The sequence below is a fragment of the Streptopelia decaocto genome (assembly GCF_964273445.1).
Source record: "Streptopelia decaocto genome assembly, chromosome: 5".
In the NCBI taxonomy this organism is placed as follows: domain Eukaryota; kingdom Metazoa; phylum Chordata; class Aves; order Columbiformes; family Columbidae; genus Streptopelia; species Streptopelia decaocto.
The window spans coordinates 64236927-64259617 of NC_138659.1; the positions used below are offsets into that span (position 1 = coordinate 64236927).

The 22691-nt window shown below is 39.2% G+C and overlaps 1 protein-coding gene across 2 annotated transcripts in view; it reads left to right on the plus strand.

Annotated features, from left to right (window-relative positions):
• Nucleotides 1-1558: 1558 nt before the first annotated feature.
• The window catches only part of ATRNL1 (attractin like 1), a 488525-nt gene continuing 467392 nt past the window's right edge, over nt 1559-22691 (plus strand). For both annotated transcript variants that reach the window (XM_082052467.1, XM_082052468.1), the window contains exon 1: nt 1559-2027. In XM_082052467.1, the coding sequence (XP_081908593.1) occupies nt 1726-2027 (302 nt within the window). In that variant the 5' untranslated portion in view covers nt 1559-1725. The remainder of the gene's footprint in view (nt 2028-22691) is intronic.

A 22691-nucleotide genomic window follows, 5' to 3' on the forward strand; every position in this document is an offset into this window, starting at 1 on the left:
GGTATCGGGAGATGAGATTAAATGCCTTTTCTATATCTTCTTGGAATAGAGACTTCATGTCATAAATTCTCAGTTTCAGTGCTGGAGAAACTTTCAGAGGGTTTGATTGTTGTTATGTTCTTCCTTATTTGACAGCAAGGCTCATTATTTTTTCTTGAAAAAAAATCGAAGCATGAAAACGGGTTATAACTAAGTTGAAAAGGATGGGATGTGCGTGGCACGTTTTGACAAAAAAAAAAAAAAAAGGACATTTTAGGCAACTCTATAACAATGATTACTTTTGTAGTGCTCAGTTTACAAAGCTTTGAACTTTTGTTACCGCTCATCAGGCTGTAAGTGGAGGGCAACGTCTTGATATGAACCGAGAAATGAGAAGAAGGGGTAAATCTTAGGAGGGTAATGATTTCAGAACAGGCTGCAGCATCTCTTCTAGCATTAAGATGTAGTCCATAGGAAACCTCCTCTGAACTTCGCAGGACCTGAGGCAAACAGCGGCCCGGCTCCTGTGGGGAAGCGCTGAAGGGAGCAGCCCGGGACACCGCAGCGCCTCGGGCCGCTCTCCCCGCAGCAGCGCCCGGCTGGGGGCTCCGCCGACCCCCGCTAACGGGCGCTGGGGCGGGGGATTCACCGCCCGCCTCCCCTTTCGCAGGGCCCCCGAGCTGCGGGCGGCTGCAGCGCTCCGCCGGCTGGTGCGGCGGGTGGGCCCGGTGCTGTATCATCTCCCCCCGCATGGGGTTTGTTTTTTTGTTTTAAGTGTGGGCGGGAGCGCTGTGTGCGGAAGCTCAGAGCGCAGGTTGCTGTCGCTGGGCGCAGCGGTGGGAGAGGCGTGTGAGCCGCCGGTGTGCGGTTCTCCCGGCTGCACCTTCCCCGCTCCGGGCGGAGCGCAGAAGCGTTCGCCGCCCTCCCCGCGTCGCCGGCCAGGCCGGGCCGGTGACCCCCCCGCCTCAGCCGCTGGGGGACGGGCGGAGGGACGGATCCAAACGGACGGGGGGCGTTAGAGCGAGCGGGCGGCTCTGAGAGATTACAATTAGCCTTTAAAAATGGCTGCTTGGAAGCTGTCAGCTGGGACGCGGAGGGGCAGTTAACCCTCCCCTCGATTCTTTTCCCCGTAGGGTTAATAACGGAGCGGGGATAAAGGCTCCTCAGCCCTCTCCTCGCCGCCGCGTCCCCCTCTTCCCGCTGGTGCGGGATGCCGTAGCGGCTTCGCGGCCCGGCCGCCCTCACTTCCCATCCGACTGGCGAGAGGGCGGCAGCGGCCCCCGCCTCCCCGCGCTCCTCCCGCTGCCGCCTGCGTGTGTGTGAGAGTGAGAGTGAGCGTGAGAGCCGCGGGCACAGGCACTACAAAGAAGAAGGGGGAGTCGGGGGCTACATGGTGGAGGGTGGTGTGTGTGTATGTGCGCACACGCCGGTGGGGGGCATATCTGGTGAGGAGGAAACACAAGGTCAAGAAGCAGCTCTCCTCCTCCTCCATGGAAGAAGACGGGAGCGATGAGCCCTGAGGAGGACGACGAAGAGAAGGGGTGGATGGCTGAGGGCTGCCGGGCTTCCCCTCGGGAGTGACGGGGCGCGGAGGAGGCAGCGCTGGGGTCGGGAGGGAGGAGAGGCCGACGAGAAGGAAGCGGGGGGTTTGAATCTCCCTGGCTGGATTATTTCTCCTCGGGGGACGCTGCCCCTGCCCGGGGTGCGCGGGCGGCGCTGCCATCGCTGCCGGCCGCTCCTCGGCCCATGGCCCCCGCGGCGAAGATGGACCCGGGCAGCGCTGCCGGGAGAGCGGGAGCTGCCCCCGCGCCTCTGGGCGCCTGGAGACCTTTCCCTTCCTCCTGCTGCTGCTGCTTCTCCTCGCTCCTGGATGTGAACAGCTGGCTGCTCTTCTACGGCTTCTTGTACCTGGCCCTCTACGCCCAGGTGTCCCAGTCCAAGTCCTGCGACAAAATCTCCTGCTTCTCGGGTCATTGTGTCAATTCCACCTGTGTCTGCGACCAGGGCTGGGTGGGAGACCAGTGCCAACATTGCCAGGGCAGGTTCAAGTAAGTCTCTGCTTATTACGATTCTCCTTTTTTTTTTTTTTTTTCTCCTCCCTGTTATACCATTTTCTTGTTGTTTCATGTGCCTGGCTGTCGTGTGGTATATCTAATCAATTTCTATATCTATATATATATATTTTCACGTGTCTGGTATGATTTTGTTCACATGTGGTGGAAGTATGTTGCACAAATTAGGGATGAAATAGGCTTCTCCACCTCATGGCCCCTTCCTCTCAGCACACAGGGTGCAGTCCTCCGGTGGAAAATTGTACCCGCTGACTTGCTGCTGAAAATAGGCTGCTCAACTTGATGGGAACTGAGAGGCAGGGAGAGATCGGCCTAAAGCTGTGTCCCTGCTGTCCCTTCGGGAAGTGTAATGGAAATGACATGTGCACTTCATAGAGCTGTCCAGAGAGCCCAAATTTCTAGTGGATTTGAATGACTTTTTCCCTCTGGAGAGTGAAAGTGTTTTGCTCGTTCCTTTCTTTTGAGTGTTTCAGTTAAGCAAACATTGGCTCAGGCAGATCCAAGATAACATAAACATAGCTTGGTGAAATGTACATCACTCACAACAAGGCTTGCAGGAGAGGTGCGAGTGGTGAACGTGAAACAATAACATTTTAGCAAAGAAGTGAGTGGTCAGTGACGTTAAAACTACCTTCACATTCTCAAAAGTGGATGTGATACTTATCGGTGGGAAGGAAGCACAGCCTGATAGTTGGTTTTCTATATGGCCTGGAAAAGAAGACTTAATTTATAGGGCTGTCACTTCTCCCCACGCCCCTTTTGGTATCAGTGTAAAGACTGCCTGTGAAGAATAAACGTTTGCTGTTATTTTGCTATATAACCTTGGACAGGACATCTCATTTCATTCCCTTGTAAAACACCCCTTAAAAACTGGAACTCTATTAAGTATATTGACATATACAGCTGTAAAGTGTTCTAATATCTAGCTAATAACAGTGTATTGGTGAGGCTGTGTCTTACAGAATTCAAATTCTATCTTTGGGAAGTACTTTATTGGGTAAAAGGATCAATAGTTGTCTGTTTTAAATGGCGTTTAAGTTCACTTTTCGCTTTGAACTACTAAAATTAAGCTATATAGTTTACATCTCTTTTAAATATTTAATCCGAGGTCACTCATCCCTAAATAAACAAAACGTAAATCCAGTAACTTGTTATTTTGGGAAGGTGAGTAGCTGGGAGTCAGACATGTTGGCTGAAGTGATGTGCGTGCTGCAGAGAAAGAAACAATTCTCTGATAGTATCTGATGAGTTATTCCATCAGTGAGATTATAACTGAGATATAAAGATAATACAAGGCAAATATTATGCATCTTATCTACATATGAACTTGGTAGCAAGATTTTTAAAGTTGGTCATTTGTTGCCTGTAGGTATTGAAGATTTTGGGCTTGTCCTGCCCTGTGCTATGGCACAAGGGGCTAATTGCTCGGTGATTGAGAGTCAGGAGGCCCAGGTGAATCTGCTTTGTGTGTGATGACCTGCAGGAGACAGGCTTGCAGAGCTATTATTTCCTTGCTTTAAAGAGATTACTTGTATCCTTTGTCTTGATGCCGCTCACAAACAGACCCTAACGCGGCAAGGGCTGAAGCAAATTTTCATTTCGTAAATTTCAAAGCTTGTTGTGAATGAGTATATTCTCTGAATGGTTACTGGAGCCATTATCTATCCCTTTAAGGTATTTCCTTGATTATCTGTTAAACGTTTACGGTTCTTTACCTCGATTGTATTTGTTGGGTGCGGAGGCACAGTGGTTACGTTTTTCACTTCTGGTAGAAAGTTAATAATCCATCCCCACCTAGAGGAAGTTCTGCCTGAATGTTGAACGGGCACCTCGTCTGAGCTAAGGTAACACAGTGGTTAATTGATGTGCCGCTAGGAGTTTTGGTGAAATCGAAACAGATTTCCTATTAACTCCTCTGTATTATTTCACGCTTATCTTTGGAAATGACAGTGATGCTTGCATTATGATTTTTATCACGGGAGTAAGCTGTTTCTACTACTTTATTTTATTTTATTTTTTTCCCCCCGCCGATACCCATGTCTTTACTGAGGATATTTTCACGACGGTGTATTTGATATCTCATCTGTGACCTTTATTCTTAGAAGTAAAATATACTCTGCAATGAAAAGAAGCATTCTAAGATCTAAAGCTTTAAGCCCTGTGCATTGGGGATGGCATGAAATATGTTAATGTGTGTTACAATGCAAGCAGCAACGGAGTAGTTGTATTTTGAATCCTGAAAATTCAGATGGGTGTTGAATGGGTGATGAATCGAATCTACCTGTTTCCACTGAAGAGCTGGAAAATGTTAGTCTGCCTTATGGTGGGGTGATTAAGATGTTTCTGACTTCTGTGGCAATTGATGGCTTGATTTATTATTGTGAAACATTTGCATGTTGTTTCTGGTTGTCTGTGCAGCCCGAGTATCTGCTTTATACACCAGCAGCCATGGCTGGACTTGTGCAGCAGTGGAGCTTTAATTTGACTTTATATTGGATGTATATCACTCCTGCAGCAGTTGCTTCTGTCAGTAAGAGTTACTGTGAAGCATGTTTCAGAATGACATGAAGATTGAGAAGTGTGTTTGGCTATTACAACTGTATTAACTATTAATTTATGGGTTGTAGATAGGATCTATACAAATGTTAGCAGAACCTTATTCCAAACACATTGTTTCAAAGTTTGAGCAGTTACAAGTGCCTAGGTGCATCCCTATTATGCAAGATTAAAATTGAACTTCTAATGATCTAAATCAGACATGTGTAAAGCCAGCTTTCTGTCACTAGATTATTTAAGGAGTCAGATTTCTAAGGGCAGGCTTAAACCACTTGAAAACAAAAGGGTCTTTATTTTTCTTCATGTAAGTGAAGTGTGGTTATTTTTGCTCTTCTGGGACCGAATGACTTGCATTAGAAAGCATCGGAAACATCATCATAAGAGAAATAATCTACCTAGGTGTAACTTGGGTCCGTTAATACTTTGGTGAGAGATGTGTAGTATTTTTGACTTTATTTTCTTTCTAGACTGAGAAATAACAACATAGCAGAGAGACATAAATAATCAATCAATATTATTAAACAAGTGTCAACTGACAAACTATGGCAACTTTGCTTTTTCTTTCTAGAAGAATTACTGAGTAAGTAGACTAATTTGCAAATGTTGCTCTGGACTGGATGAAAGAAGGGTGGATGGGGGGGGAAATGGGGAAAAAGCTTCTCTAGCTCTCTTTTATTACTCTTGTTTATCAACTTGTGTCTTTACTCCTTGTATTATAAAGCACGTGGTAACTCGTTATACGGTTGGAAGTGTTGTTATTCTTACTGCATTGCATTCACATCCATCTCAGTCACTTTTTAGAATCATCTAGGCCTCGTCTCTGTCTGGCAAGAAAATTATTTACTCTCTGTTCAGGATGGATATTTGAATGCAGTTCTGACTTCTCTCTTAAAGTGGTGGTGGTGGTGTTATAAAAAGGGAGGGGAAAGGCCATCTGTCTGCCTGCCTGTGGGAGACAGGTGAAAGATAAGAAAGCCAAAGGGTGAGCAGGTTCTGTTTTTATAGCAGGGAACTTCAAACAGCACAATTCCCAAGAGGTGAACAAAACCACAGACTTAAAAAGCACAATGTCCAGTTTTACTCTAACAGATTGATTTATTAAGGAAATGAAACTTTTCATGCTGCATCTGCCACTCTTTCTGTCTTATCCTATGCCTTTGTATTTGTTGACCAGTCACAGTTTTCATGATGTTTGGGCAGGAGGAAGAGGCTGTCCAAATCGGTTGTGTTTTGAGGCTCAGAGAATTCAGGGAGAAAATACATGAATGGCCCAACTGCAGGAAACACTGCAGTCATGGCTTCTATGTATTCAGATGTCAAAGTCAATCAATCTTGAGATGCAGCAGTACAGGAAAACAGTTTTCATTCGTTTTGCTACTCACAGAATGGCTTTGTAGAAGAAAAAGAAAAAAACAGCCTACCACCAACAGTTTCCTTCAGGTTGGAGCAAAAAGTTACCTCTTTTCTAGCTCCGATTTGCATGCAGAAGAGCATTGGGGAAAAAATGCATGAAACTGCCCTTCTTAAGTTTTTGAGTACCTGAATGACTGGAAATATCCAATCTCTAAAATGCTGTCTTAAAAAAAAAAAAAGTAGATTTTGTCTTCTAATTATATTATAATTTTTTATTTGATAACTTGTGAGTCCTGATTAGCATATGTAACGAAGCAGACTGTACAGGATAGGTGAGCACCTTTGAATACCTATGCTTCAGTTAATCTGCTTTGCCTGCTCCTGGATACCTGGTTGTTATGGAGAGAGTAAGAGCCAATTGATCTGCTGGATTATTAGACCTTATCTCCAGATGTTCTTACTGTACTTCTAAATTACCTCCTGCATGTTCTCCTTAATTTCTAAAGCTGCTATAAAGATTCTGCTTTCTTCATGGACAAAACAATTTTGAAGTACAAGAACCTTCACAACTGAAAGCTTAAAAGGGTGTCAAATTTTATTATTCCAGGCAAAATCCATATCTGTATCTGAAACTCTGAATTCTGCTGTCAGCAGAATGACTTGTGCAAGGAAAGTGTCCTTAAATGGCAGTTTGTTAAGAAAACCAGTATTGTTGTATAAGAAATGATCTTTAAAATGAAGTTAATTTTATCTGCAGCCAGTTGAAGTTCATGCTACTGTGAAAAGGGCTGACATTATCCCTCACGCTTCTCTTTGGTTACATCTTTCTGCTGCTTATGTCAGCATTAATATTCCTGTGGAAATTTGAAAAGTATCAACAGGAACATCTCTCCCCATCTTCCAGCCAACTTTTTAAAAGCCAGCTCAGTTTCCTTATGTTACTCCATTTGCATAAGTGTCCCGCTGACCCGGAAGAGGTAGCAAGAATGAGCAGGTGTGGATGGGAAAATAAAATAGTCTGTTTTAGAAATGGGACAGACTTAGTTTGCCTTAACTTTAATGTAAAACAACATTAAACTGATGCAACTTCTATTATACAGGCTGTCAGTGGCAAAACTACCTTTGTCGTCAGCGTGGCCTGTATCTGATTCAAGACATATGCATAAGTATTCTTATTGACATCAATGGAATTGTGAGATTTTTACACCTGCAAATTGTCTTTTCAGAAGTCAATGCTTGAATGTCGATATAATTAAAGTAGTGGAAAGATCATTTATTATGATTTTATTATTATAAAATGTGACCTTTATTTAAATTGATTTTGGTAGTGATTCTTTGAAAAATGTTTCTTCCAATGTGAGTAATTCTCTCTCTATAAAAAATTTTAAAATACAGTGATAGTTCATATGATAGATTTTGAATTCATAAGGAATATATTTTTTATTAAAATATTTTTTGAAATGTAGAATCATAAGCCATACGAGCATCCTAAACCCCTCTGACAAGCTAAACAGCCTGCACTGAGAAGTGTTTTTTGAAAGGAAAGAAATCTCTCTGAGTTTAAAAAAATTGGGGTTTTTTAAGTGTATTTTTTTTGTGGTTGTTTAATACTTTCTATGTAGAATCATTTAGGTTGGAAAAGACCCTTAAGATGGAATCCAACCATTAACCTAACACTACCATAGTCTACCAGTACACCATTTAAATTATTTCTATGGGTTTTCATAGACAAGGCGAGAAATGGACTCTCTGGTTAGCTGTTCTTAAACCTTGCCTTATGCGGGCTCTAGGGTCACTTTGAATTAATTCCTGTTGGAGTTGCACATGCTTTAGAAAAGCATCTGTACATGTCTGAAAACACATCCAGTGCTGAAAGTCTATTACAGGCTTCCAAAATTCTCCCATCAATTAGCTATCCTCACTGTTTTCTATAACCAGCAAAACCAAATGCTTAATCCCCCTATTCTAGAAAATCTACCCTACCTCATTTTGTCTCGCTGAGTTGCCCTGTTTTCTTGTGTTTCCAGTCATGCCTTCATTGCAGAGTCATCTGTATGTCAGGCTTACATTCCTGTGTAGGTGAAAATACTGTCACCTTGTCCTCACTGAGAATGGAGGAGGTGTGTTCCTTGAGTTGTCTCAAGATAAACCAAGTTTTTCCATCCTTAATTGCTCTCTTGGTTTTCAGCCTTCCCTGTTGCATTCCTGAGCAATGAATGCCAGAGCTAGACACTTGTTTATTGGTAATGGTTGTACTGGTGACCTGTAGAAGCAGCATAACCTCTCCCCTGCTGCTCCGTGTCCCGCTATGCGTGGCTGCAGAGAACATTGTGAATCTGAGCCCTGTGCTGGCAGCTCAGTCCATTATTTTCTGCCTCACGTCTCCTCAGAGCTGCTGCATCCTCAGTACCAAGTGATTGATGCGTGGCCCTGCTTTTCTCAAACTAGTCTGTAAACTGAACATGTAACAAGGTGGATGGATGATGGCAGAGCGGTGGATGTGGTCTACCTTGACTTCAGTAAAGCCTTTGACACAGTCTCCCACAGCATCCTCACAGCTAAGTTGAGGAGGTGTGGTCTAGACAATAGAGTAGTGAGGTGGGTTGCAAACTGGCTTAGGGAGAGAAGCCAGAGAGTGGTAGTCAATGGTGCGGAGTCTAGTTGGAGGCCAGTATCTAGTGGAGTGCCCCAGGGGTCAGTGCTGGGGCCAATATTATTCAATATATTCATTAACGATTTGGACGAGGGAATTGAGTGTACTATCAGCAAGTTTGCTGATGACACCAAGCTGGGAGGAGTGGCTGACACGCCGGAGGGCTGTGCTGCCATCCAGCGGGACCTGGACAGGCTGGACAGTTGGGCGGGGAATAATCTAATGAAATTTAACAAGGGCAAGTGTAGAGTCCTGCATCTGGGCAGGAACAACCCCAGGTTCCAGTATAGGTTGGGAGATTACATATTAGAGAGCAGTGTAGGGGAAAGGGACCTGGGGGTCCTGGTGGACAACAGGATGACCATGAGCCAGCATTGTGCCCTTGTGGCCAGGAAGGCCAATGGCATCCTGGGGTGTATTAGAAGGGGGGTGGTTAGTAGATCGAGAGAGGTCCTCCTTCCCCTCTACTCCACCCTGGTGAGACCACACCTGGAATATTGTGTCCAGTTCTGGGCCCCTCAGTTCAAGAAGGACAGGGAACTGCTGGAGAGGGTCCAGCGTAGGGCAACCAAGATGATTAAGGGAGTGGAGCACCTCCCTTATGAAGAAAGGCTGAGGGAGCTGGGTCTCTTTAGTTTGGAGAAGAGGAGACTAAGGGGGGACCTTATTAATGTTTATAAATATATAAAGGGTGAGTGCCATGGGGATGGAGCCAGGCTCTTCTCGGTGGCAAACAATGATAGGACAAGGGGTAATGGGATCAAGCTGGAACACAAGAGGTTCCACTTAAATTTGAGAAGAAACTTCTTCTCAGTGAGGGTGACAGAGCACTGGAACAGGCTGCCCAGGGAAGTGGTGGAGTCTCCTTCTCTGGAGACATTCAAAACCCGCCTGGACATGTTCCTGTGCGACCTCACCTAGGTGTTCCTGCTCCAGCAGGGGGATTGGACTAGATGATCTTTTGAGGTCCCTTCCAATCCCAAACATACTGTGATACTGTGATACTTGGGGTGATATTTAACGGTGCTGCCGCAAACATGTATGTGTTTGGGATGGAGCAATCCTCTTTTCAAAAAAAACCACCCCTCTTCCCTCCAAGCAATATATAATTAACAACGTACAGAGTCCCTTCCTATGTGTAAGTCTGAGACCATCTATAGGATTGAATCCAAATGCAAGTTAAGCAAAGGGCTTGTGGATTCTGGAGTCTAGTTTGTTTGCAGACTGAGCTGTTCGTTACTTAAGCAAATAAGTGTGGGAACAGATGGCTGATGACCCTGTCAGGCCTACAGACAGCACCAAAGGCTGGTTGCTGTTGCTATGGGTATGAAAAAACCTCAGTGGTATTGAATGTATGTTTAAATCTATCCATAAATGATGCATAAATGCCTGTACAGGTTATAGCATTTAATATTTATTATGTACGAAATTTAATTTGGCAAATAAATAGTCTCATCCTAGTGTATCTCTTCCTTTAACCAAAAAGAAGGCATGATGATTGTATTTTGGAAGGCATTACCGTATTTCGTGTCATCTTTTAAAAATGACTGTGAGTAGTTTTTGAGTCTATAACACTGCACTAGAAATTGATTTAATTGTATGAAAATGTAGGCAGAAAAGGTAGGATGTAATAGAAGATGCTGCAGGAATATCTTTGGGATATTTTTACACATGCTAACCAAAGTGCTGGTGAAAAGAACTTTACTTTAAAACACTACTATATAGACAACTAAAAAAATGCATTGAATAACTCATGCAGTATTGAAGAATAATTATCTGTCAGTGTCCATGGAAATTATTAGCTGTATAGTCTGGTCTTATAAAACATGCTACAAAGTTGCTGTGAAGAGAAATAAATGATGATGATGATACCTGAAAAGGTGGGCACTCCAGTGAACTGCAGCGTTTAATGGTAATAAAGGAGTATTAGTAAGCTATGAGCAAATGTGTGTTTTTGTGTGAGATGGGTGAGCAGCAGGAATCTTCAAACTAGTATTATAGGTTGCCGTATATATTACTAAAAACCCATTGAGTAGATGTAAGAGTCGCATTAATTTCAGAACTCTGTGTGGAGTAAGACCCTATAGAGAAGCGGCAGCGCTGAGCTCAGTGCTGTTGCTTAGTGTTCATTCACAAGGTGCAAGAACTGAGTTTGACTTTGACGTCTCCTGCAGACAGAAAAACCTAAAGCTTTTAGACCTCTGGAAAGTAATTTAACCAGCAACTCTATTAAATATTCTAGGGTAAACATCTGAAACTTGGTTAAAGTAACAGCATTTGGCAAAAACTCAATTAACTGTAAAGTCTCTGCCCAAATTTACAGCTTATGTCACTTATCTAGAGAAAATGGATCCCAGGATCTGTTTGAATCAGTATTTTATATTTCTTAGCTAAGGATGGAAATGTGCTGCTACTACTACCATATGATGGCAAAATATCTAGTTTGCTCGTGTTTAGAAACAAGTTAGCAATAGAATATTTACAAGTTTTAAGCAGCATGTACCTGAGAATCATAATTTACATAGGGAATTCTGAAACAAGGATATTCTAGGGTTACCTGGCAATGGAACGAGTACTGAGGTACTCAAAGATTGGATGCAGACACATAAAATGACACTCAGCGTCTACATTTTCCTATGGATTTATTCCATAATTTATGTGCTTCAGTGTCTCAACTGTAAAAAGGAAATAACACTTCCTGTAAGGTTAAAGACTTGAGGTGACCCATGATTGTAACGATGAGGGACAGCTAATGAGCTAAGTACGGTTTTAGAGTATTTCTTCCTAGAAGGTGATAAATACAGTGGTACAAAGTCCCCTTGTCCAGACTATGCCTTATATCTCAAAGAGAATAAAATTACTTCCTCATTAGATCAGATGAATCTAAAACTTGCGGGCAGTCTGTATCATTGCAGAATACTTGAGGAATAAATTTTTTTCTTATTTAAGAGAATCTTTGGAAAAATTGTACATTGTCCAAGTCCCTGATAAAATTTTATTTCAGAAATTAACCCTTACCCCTAGAAGACCTAACTCCCAGTGTTGAATTAAATCTTCTAAACAAATATTGTGATACACTGTAATACTTAACAGATACTTTGGATACTTGCTGCTTTACTTGTATGAATACACTGGTCTATATTAGTCGTTACATTCTTATATCGGTATCAAAGGACCATGCATTGTGCATTTGCAGGTTGATTGCCTTATGTTGTTACAGAATTGTGAGTCTGGATTCACAGTCTTTAAATGTAGGTTTTTATTACAGACATGCACTTTTATGCATAGATAGGTGTTTATTCTCATGTTTTTGAGTTTTCAGCTTCTTCTCTGTTACCTTGAAGGCTAATAATGTGTCTTCAATAAAAAAGTGGATCATGTTGAGTGTGTCATGTAACTGCTGGGATACAGGAGCTGGGACTGAAGAACAATCAGAAGTATCACAAAGGGACCAGATCTTAACTATCTATGTTACCAGTTGTGGCAGTAAAGTGTGAGGAGCAGTGATTTTGATCAAAAGCCTGGGAGGAGAGCTGCGGTTAGTAATGTCTTTAAATACTCTGGTGAGCTTTGTGGAGACTTTCTGTTCAAGGTGCAAATAAACAATCAGGTATCGTGGAACAAGACAGATGTGCTCCATTGATTGCTGCCCTTGCCCCAAATCCAAGGACAGAGATAAATTAACCAGAAAAATATTTTGCTAGTCGTGCTGCAGTTTAAAATACTTTCCTTTTTGTAATGGATGGTAGTGGTGAATAAAATATGCTAAGGTTAATTTTCTTCTCAGCTTCCAAAACTCATTAAAACTTTAGTACCTGACATATAAAGGAATACTTGATAGTTCCAGCTTTATTAGTAAAAGTGAAATGCTGAGTAATCAAACTGTAAGATAGTTTTCACTCAGTTCTTTCCTGAATCTAGAGTGTGTATGTGTGTGAAAATATCTGCTCTCACAAAAAAAATTCAAAACAATTAAACCAAGACAAATGCAAAATAATTCATGTTTGTGTGTGCAAACACAGTTTACCTATGTACTTTGGAGGATAATTGATAATCAGATGTGTTTCTGATATATGCAAGATGTACCAAAGCAGTAATGGGGAAGAGCGAAATGAACCGTGTGTTTCATAGGAAGTATCACAGAGCTGCTGTTATTAAATTAAGCTGTGTGCTGTAGTTCTCTCATATCAGCAGATCTGTTCTGTTTGCTTCTTAAGTCAGCTGAGACTTTTCTAATGGGTAACTTAAAACATTGAACAGGAGCTCCAAGGTGTTCTTGAAAAAATGATAAATACTGGACAAATGACTGCTTTTGAAAACAAACGAATTTGCACTTGTGTGCACAGCTGTAATGTCATGTTAAGACAGCTGTGTTAGAAAATATTTTTGCAGATGTTTCTTAAACCTAATGCTGATATAAGTATTAAATCCAGAATATTTTTATTTAAAACTTTTAAAAGTGTAGCACTTTGTAGGAATAATCTGTGGGCATCTGTTTTAAAATCAAAATGATACAATTTTTCTAGAGCCTTTAATTTGCAAATTGCTTATACGATTTTAGTTTTAGTGGCAGGGGAACCATATCTATATTCAAGGAACTACTTGCCTCTACACAACTGTATCATACTTTGTGTCAGGATGTCTTATTTAAACACTAGGTAGCGACAATGGCCTTGAGAAATAGGCACTTTTTTTTTTGAGCTGTTTTACATGTAGGAAACCTGAAGCTGTGTGGTTGTCTAAGGTAATAATAATAACAAATAAGTGACTCATTTTTAAATGGAAACTTGTGAGTTTATACAATTTTCTGTTAATTCTGTTTCAGTCCTCATTTTAGGAAGACTGAATTGTTTTGAAATAGTACATTCTTTTTCTGCCAATATACAGTATAGATAGACATGCTTTTATGTTACATAGTAAAGGTCTCAGAAAAAAAATCAGGTACAGGAGAGGATATGAAGCTTATAATTCAGGATACATAGCTGAGGAGTTTGTGATGATGGATAATTTCATTTTCATTTTTATATACATCCTTGAAGAGCACTTACTGCTTTTGAGCTTTGTATGCATTCTGAAGTCTGTTCTCTAATGTAAAATCATGAGGTGGCAGGCAGCTGAACCTAAGTAGAATATTCTTTTAGACATAGGTTTTCTGGTTTAGATTGACTGTGTTTGTAAGTAGCAATTGGACTGGAAAGCAGAGCCAACATATGTTATATTCTTTTGGAACGCTAGAGGCTTGCAGTGTTGCACTGAAATGGAATTTGAGAACATCTTCCTCTGAATTTTCCCTTTTCATTATCTTATAGCTTTGAGGTCATGCTCAGTAAAGATCTTCAAAAGCCTTACCTACTATTATTTAAAAAAACCCCTGTGGTTAAAGTTCTTGCCTGCTAAGGGGATTCCTTCCAGACTTCTTTGACACATCACTTGTTGCTCTTCACAGTTGCTATTTTTTTTGTCATTCTGATAAATTTGACTCTTTAATTCCATCTGCTAATGAAAACAAAAGCAGATGAATGACATGCTTCATTTTACTCCTTATTTTTAAATACGACAATTGAGAGTTTGTTTTTCTGTGATCAAGGGAAGCACTGTGCAATGTGTGATATTCTAGTTTATGTTGTATCTACAATTTCCTTTTTGTTTTTATGTTATTCACTGGGTATGGAGGTAAATAATTGTGCTTCAAGCCTGGGAGAATGACAGCACTACCAGATGCTAATGTTGGTATGAGTATAGCTGCACAAGATGTTTAGTAGAAGAAATGTGCTTTTTTTCCCCCATAGTTATGCAGGTGCACACTTAGGCTCCAGTGTATCATATTATTTATTTTGTTGCTACTTGAAAGCATTCTATTTTGAATTAAGAAAACTCCACTGTTTGAGGAAGGAAATTCTCAAGTATCCTATAGCTAAAAATCTACACATTTTTAAGCAGCAGCAACTTTACGGGGTTTTCCTCCCTGATGAGAACTTTGTCTCTCTTTGTTTGTTTTTTAACAGACCAGGAGGATTTCTGGGATGATGTCAAGACAGCACATTATGCAAGTTCATCTTCAGTACCTTGTGTATTTATGAAATATACATATTCTGATGATAAAGTTTAAATGAGAGGATGCCTTTATTTTGTGGTTGTTTCTGTTCTTAAGGACAGCAGATCATCCTCCATTCGGATATAGTTCCCTTACAGTTAAAAGATGTTCTAGTGTAAATGATCTTGTCATTGCTTCCGTATAAAAGTGGAAAATGCTTTTAAAAATTGGGATGGAATGTCTGGAAGCCTGGAAACTGTGGATCTGAAGGGAATTGTGGAACCGAGGTTAGCAGGTTTGTATGTATGGATGTTGCAGTGAAGAAAAAGTTGCATATTCTGGCTAATGCATACTAGCTTTACATGATTCTGTTTGTGCATGTGCTCAACAGCATAAGGTAGTAATATTGTTCAAGGCATCTCTGTACTAGATTTCAATGGTAACTTGGGTTACAGGCTGCGTATATCCAGCCTGCTTGCTGCTCTGCATCTTAAGAGTGAATATTTTTCATGACGGGGTGGACAGGTATGAGAGTTTTGGAAGATAGTGTCTGTGCTTAAGAATGTCAGAGGGATATTTTTTGTGCGTGTGTGTTTTGTTTTATTTGTTCGTGGTTTTGTTTGTATGTTTTTCCCCTGTTGTTGAATTTTACTGAGTCCAGATTGGTCCGTGTGGTTCTTTAAGATTTTATGTGCATGTATACTTTATGACTCCTAAGTTACTCAATGAGGCAGCAAAGAGAAAATTGCGTAGCTGTGTGGATATGTGCGATGTCTGCGTATCAGATATACTCTGTATTTGCTCATCTAATTAATCACGTTGAAGTTTTGGGAGAAGAAAATAGGCTTCTTCAGAAAGTAATTTTCAGGAGCTGTGTGAATAATGAACATGGTTCAGAGGTTCCACGTACTTGCAGGAGTATTTGCTTGAGGCAGGATTTGAAAATCTCCCTAAGGAGGTCACTCTGTGCTAAGTCAGGAGTGTTGTATTAACAGGTGGAATTTGAGCACATCTGTAAAATAGGATTTTGGGAAGCATTTCTTGTTTTTAGAGACAACTTACACATCATCAGAAATGATTAATGGACTTAGCAATAGTTGTAGGATAAAATTTTAATATTCCACATAATTTAATATTAATATTTAATAATACAATTTTATTTTAGTTCTAAATTTAATTTCTATTAAACTTATATTTATGATATAACAAGGAATAGTAATACTGTTCATAATTTTGCACTTGCAGTTAAACTGTAGGCCTGACTCTCAATCGTTATAGTCTCAAGGTGATGTAATTAATCTCTTTAGGGTTTGTTAATTTGAAGGTAAACTTCAGGAAACTTATATAATGGAAGGGAGAATCAGACTCTTAAAATTATGTGTATATGACAGTAGTACATCTTTTATATATAGGTGATGAAATGTTTGTTATTCTGCAAATTTTTTTTTAATATATAATGGGTATATATGTATATATCACCTTGTTAAATTGTAGAATATTGAGTTACTTTACATATTGTACTTATCTTATTTTTTTTAATTACAGCAAAATGAAGGAAAATTAAATTTCCCAATAAAAGAATGCCAGGATAACAGCAGGGAAGAATGTCACTGACAATTGCTGTTTTTTATACTTTGTACCATATGCTCTTGAAGCTTGTGTGGCTGGATCCAATCAGTAATTTTTAGAAGGATTTTTAAATGATACAAATAAGTAGTAAGTTGGTGAAATAATCTTTTCACCTAAGGAGCTGTTGGAGACTGTATTTATCTTCCTGGTACTTTTAGAATCAAGTTGTTAAGGTGGTGTCCCATGCTAAGAATGTACTTATTATACAAACAGTTGTTGTAGGTGTGATTTAATTATATTAGTGTTGCCCTCAGAAGGAAAAATAATTATTAATGGTGTGCTTTTAGTTAGGATTGTGGTTCCAAATATTTTCATTGAGTTAGTGATGTCTAAGAGAAAGTTCTCCTTAAGCATATTTTAAACATGTGAAGAAAGGGAAATGCTAGTTTCGGTTCAAGTGGAATTCCCTATCCTCTCTTGAAATATTTTTAACTTATCCTTGTCAGAAGCTTCTGTAGAAAAATAACAGTTGCTATTATGAAATCTCTAGGAGCTTTACTGTGTTTGAGTACAGAAGAGAAATTAGAATCTTACCATGGAACAGAATGGACACTTGAAAAACAAAACAATAACTGGACTATGGTGTGTGACCATTATTTTGGATTAGTTGGTTTCTGAATTTATGCTAAAGAGCACAGAAACCTGATAACATGATGAATGTTGGTTTTTGGTGTAGGGGTGTATGCTGGAAGGTAGGAGAAAAAGATCTTTGAATAAGTGTGGGGTTTTTTTCCTAGTATGAAATATGAATATTTGATTTGGTAGCCGTTTAAGCCTGTTCTGTTGCTTCATTGGACTAATGCAACATCTTATTTTATTAATTCTCCTTATGTTTGCAATAAATGGCAGTGTCTGTATTGTTCAGTTGTGGTATCTGTATTTGTCAGGAATGTCTGAAGGTGTCGGTGTCATGGGAGACCCTTATTTTCTCAACTAATCTTTTCTGTTGTTGGTACTAGACATAATCCGATGTTCTAGGAATCAAACAGTCTTTTGTAGGTGTCCAGTAATGTGATCAAAGTGCCATTAGTGATGCCAGGACCGTATCTGAAAGAGAATTGTTCTGTTTGTCTGTCTGAGGCACTGAGTTTGCAGGGCTGTATGCTTGTATTTCTTATCTAACATTCCTGTGGATAAATGCTAACTGTTGCAGACTGAGCAGATTTCTTACAGTTTTTCAGATTTCTTATGTTTTTCATACAGCTTTTTTGTGTTTCTTTGGCTGGATACACAAACAAGTGTATCAAACTAGTATGAACTGTTAATAGGTAGATTATATTATAACCAAATTTTCCCAAGTGGAGCCTGAGAGAGTGGGGAGATCTGAATGAAGTAAAGCTCAATGTTTGATGGCAGAGTCTGGTTTTGTTTCTTCCTGGAAAGCAAGTTGAAAGCAAATAAATGTCCAACAATCAATAAATGTTAAGATCATCATGAAACTTTGAGAGGGGAAAAATGTAGAACAATCAATGATAAAAAAAACCTCACTTGCAAAATGGTAATCTGAAGGCTCTGAAATAAGTACTTAGGGATTGTCCCTATTTAAAAACTGCCATGCGATAGTGAGTTTGAGAATTTAATTTCAATGAATAATGCTTTAGAGGTTTCCTTATTGCCTTTACAATAGATCATATGCTTTCTTTTCCTGTATCTTTTACTGCTTTATAAATCTGCAGAGAAGTTATGGATTTGTTTCATATTGCTGTGTTGTGAGGAAAATGCTTATTATGTCATAAATAGATTTAATTGCATAATCTAACGGGAAGGTGGACTGAAGAGAGGGAGAAAACATAAATAGCATTAGAAATTAACAGATAAAGGGAGAGCTAAGCTGTACAAGCAATGCAGTAGTTAAAAAAAATACAGAACCAAATAGTTTTGTTTTTCCTTTAACTTAAGTAGTGATTGTAAATGACAGTTTACAAGTAAAGAAAAAAGTCTAAATGTCAGGCAACTTTGGACTTCATCGCATAGCTAAAACCTTTTACCTCTGTTTTGCTATTTCTTGTTTCAGCTACTTCAGTTCTGTTTTCTTTCGAGCTGGCTCATCTCCAGTGTGTATCAGCGTTGAAATAAAATACTTTGTTTATGGCTTAGATTTCTATCAGCCACTTGTGAAACTCTCCTAAAGACTCCTGCTCACCTCAGGTCTCTGGTAAATGTGAGGAAAAGAAACTATGCAGTCCCACTAGAGCTCTATTGTAATTTTAGTTCCTTGGAATTTAGGAGACTGACAATAATAATTAGGCTGTTTCTAACATCTCATTCAGGAGCTACAAGTCTTGTATTTGGTGTGGTTTATTTATTTATTTTAATGAATGGAGGTCAGTGATGCTGGAGCATGCTAACTCTGAATACAAGTTTACGCCACCTCACTGATGATGGTCTTTCACCACCTGTGTAGTTATTTCACCATAATAATATATTTAAATAATGACTGAACTAGTATTGTAAGTTTAAGGTAAACCTAGCAACTTAAATTATTAACAGGAGAAAACAAGTATGATTTCTAAAGTATGTTTTTAATTTATAATTCTCCAGTTATTCTCTAGATGAACGTTGCAGTTATTTGAAACTGTGAAAAAGTTATAACCCAAAAGATTGGGGTAAAGAGGTAACTGAGAGACCTATGGAGGAGGGAGCAAGGCAGCAGGGAGTTTTAATTTATCAAAAAAGTGACCAACATTGAGAATGAAAATAAAATACTAGAGCTATCAACTTTGAACATAAATATTGAAACTTATTTCTGTTATGGTTCAGCTTTCCTAAGACATTCTTGGGCCCTGCATTAGAAATTGCAAATAGCAATTAACATTGTATTTGTTGTGGGCTAAATTACAATTATTTGGTCCTCATGATATGTTAATTTCTAGTAGTTATTGGAAGAGCATTGTAATTTTCTGTTATTTAAATATAAGATTTAAAAATTGCTGGGTGCTTTTGCCTCAACTTGTGAATGTTTATGTTATAACAACATGAAGCTTATCAATGATGCCTAGTTCCTGAGGTCTTGTAGTCTCCTTTTTTCTTATAAGTGCTTTGATTTTTCTGATGACTTGCCTGCCTTCTCAACATTCTGGCAAATTGGGATTAATTAAGAAGGTGGGCAAGTTGGGATTAATTAAAAAGGCTTGTCTGCAAAGCAACAGGGATTTGTATGGGTTTAAAGGTGAAGTCTTGCATATAAAAGCAAAGCATTTCTAAACCAGCTCTGTATATGTATCTGCTTGTATATCTATGTGTGTGTATATATATATATACACAAATATACTTGAAAACAGAATTTTCTAGAGTCTACATGGAAATCCAGATTGGTTCAGGTGTTGGTTCTTTGGCTTGAAGCAGCTCCATGAGTACTGCAAACCTTCCATTTCCTGGGCTTCGTGCTTCTAATCATTGTGCTGCTGAATGAGAGTGGGGAGGAGGAGGAAGAAGAGTTTTATCTTGTCCTTATGTGCTTGTATTTTAAAATAAAATCACTGCCATTGCATTTCGGTGAGCTGTGTTCCCAGATTGCCTATCAAGATATCGGAGAAGTTAGGTTGGTAGATTCATATGTCAGGGTACACGTGACAGCCAGTTATGTCCTTTTATGAATGCCTGGAAGCATCACTGTTGAAGAGTTCACAAGCTGCAACCTGGAAAGAAATGAGATGGCTGTGAAGAATAGCTGTCTTCAGGACTGGGCAGCAAGGCTAAGCATTTTCAGGGCTTGAATACTGCTTTTATCCCACTTCAGTCTACAAGCAATTCTCTTCCTTTTCCTCTAGATTTCTGTCTGGTATTACCAGCCAGAGAGTTCGAAATTGTCGGCTGTTGACATCTCTGCAAAGCATTCATCTCGCCTATTTTTTTTGGTCCCCTTTCTGTTCCCCCACCCTTGCAGGATTAGTGCACTACTCCACCTAAACTATCTCAGGGGCAAAGGTATCAGTTGTTTGCAGGGACCTAAAATGTGTGTGAAAACAAAATGTAATGCCTATGTTTTTTTAATTATTGCAGTAAAATAAAGCCTTGCTTTACTATACCTATGCCTTACTATACCTATTACCTGTAAGTGGTATCATACTTCCTTATCATACTATACTCAGGGACATGTTATATGGAGCTGATGTTGTGTTTAAAAAAAAAAAAATAAAGAACAAAAACCCCACCACAAGCCCCTGCAAACAACTCCAGCAGAAAAACTTGACACATGAGCAAATAATTTTGTAAACGCCTGCCTTTACAACTTTGTGTATATGTTTTAGATAAAAGAACTCTTATGCCCTAGTCCCAAACTCTCTGGAGTGAAATGGCAGTATTTTCTAACTAAATAGGCCATAATCATGTTCAGAGGTTCTGGAATCATTTAGCCTTTTACTCTAAATTTGTTCACATGATCTCCTTGGTACATGCCTAGTTCTGTGTGCATATAGTCACTTAGCCAAAAGAGCTGTTCTCTCTCCATCTGCTTTTCCTTTTGTCTTCTTTGTCCATATGGAGTGTGTCGTATTTTTACCTTGGATGCTATGCTAGGTTAAGCGAGTGTCTTGTTAGTAGGCTCTGATTTCTTCTAGTCACTCAAATAGTGTTCTCTGTTCATGTTCTAGTTTAATCTTCCCAGTTCTGTTTCCTGGGTATGACTTTGCCTGTCTCCTGTACTTTGACACTATTTCTGCTTCTGGAAATCCCACGTCTGGATCATTGCCTGATCTCCTCTGGAAATCCCCAACTGGAGGATCATTTCTCTTTCTGGCTCTATCTCATTGCTGACATACAGTCATTCTGCTGCTGTTTTCAAGGTCTTATTTCTTCTCCAGTGGACTAATTTAAAAAGTATTCCCGTCACTTCTAAGTGCATGACTTTACAGGCTAAATTCCTATATTTAATCTCTTCTGTTAGTTAAGCATCAACATCACCTCACTCTATGCATGGGGTATATTAATCTCTAACAACATGAACAACTTTCTGCCATTAATAAATTGCTTTAGTATCCTTTTAAGATCAACTTTTGGCTGCCTCCCTTATCCGGTGTTAATCCCCATAAAGGCTGAGATTTTTGCTTGTGGGGAACCTGTTGGTCCCATTTCTATCCAGCTTGTTATTTGCACTATGGTTCTCATATTAACTTGGTCTCCAGGTTTATCTTACTGCAAAGCTTATTATTGAGTCTTCATATAATGGTAATTTTCTTTATGGTTGCTTTATCAAAGATAAAGTGTGTGATTTTAATAAATTTATGAGGCTTTTTATTCTACTTTCCCCTCACATTCGTATTTTTAGATTAAACTATGAATATAGAATAATGAGAAGCTAGACTAATAGTTCTATTAATTCTGAGCAATTCCTTCCCTTTTTGCATTAAATTTAGGTATAGCATTTGCTAGAATATGAGAAATGGTATAATTTAATATATTTAATAAAGTGCCTGCTGCCTAACTTGCAAGTTCATGTCTTGGGTCTTTTGTTTCCCAGTATTCTTGTGTAGAGATCCTTGTCTCTGTTCTGGTAGGACAATAAGTTTGAGTTGTGTTACTACTAAAATTGTGATATTAATCAATTCTATACACTTATTTCTATGAAATGTCTTGCTTTTGCAAGATAATACTTTATACCATCGTCCTGAGTGAAAACTGTCAAACGTGTTTTGGGTTGTCTTTAATTTCTGTTGCCTCATGCTTCCTGATGTTTTTGCCAATTGTTGACAAGTTTGCAACATATATATATATATATACACACACACTCATACAAACACATAATCTAATGAATTTTCCTTAGCCATGAACCTAATTTTTAAAAATTTGGGCAATAATTGGTTCTTCTAGGATTATTAGTGCTACACATTAAAGCTCAGATGTTTTGATGTTTTGGTTTTATGGTTGGTTGCCTTGTCATGTATCCATTCCTTAATAAAATAAAAAGGTAGAATTAGAACAGGAGGTAATGCTGACAAAGTTACAGATTATAATCACAGCATCCCAGTTTGTTTTAAGATGTAGTTAGATATTAAGTAATTCAAGGCTTCTTTAGAGTTCTTAATTAGATATGATGATTTTAGTTTCACTTGGAATTTGGGCAATATTTTAGTTCTGACATGAATTTCCACCTCATAAAGCAATTTTCATGGTGGCTATAAGGTAAATAGCACAAGGTTCATCTCCATTGCTCCATAATCTTTGATTCTTTAGAATAGAAAATTAATTGTGCTGAATACTACTAGAAATACAGACATTCCATATTGCTTCCCTATTTGCTCTCCATCAATTATCTTAATTACTAATTGTATAATTGAGACTATGAAATACATCATAAGATGCTATGAAGTGATCAAACACTAGCTGTCAGCTGGAGAGCAAGTTTGAACTGGCAATAAAAAAGAAATAATATCTACTTATAACAAATTTATAATCCCATGGCATGTATTTTGCAAAG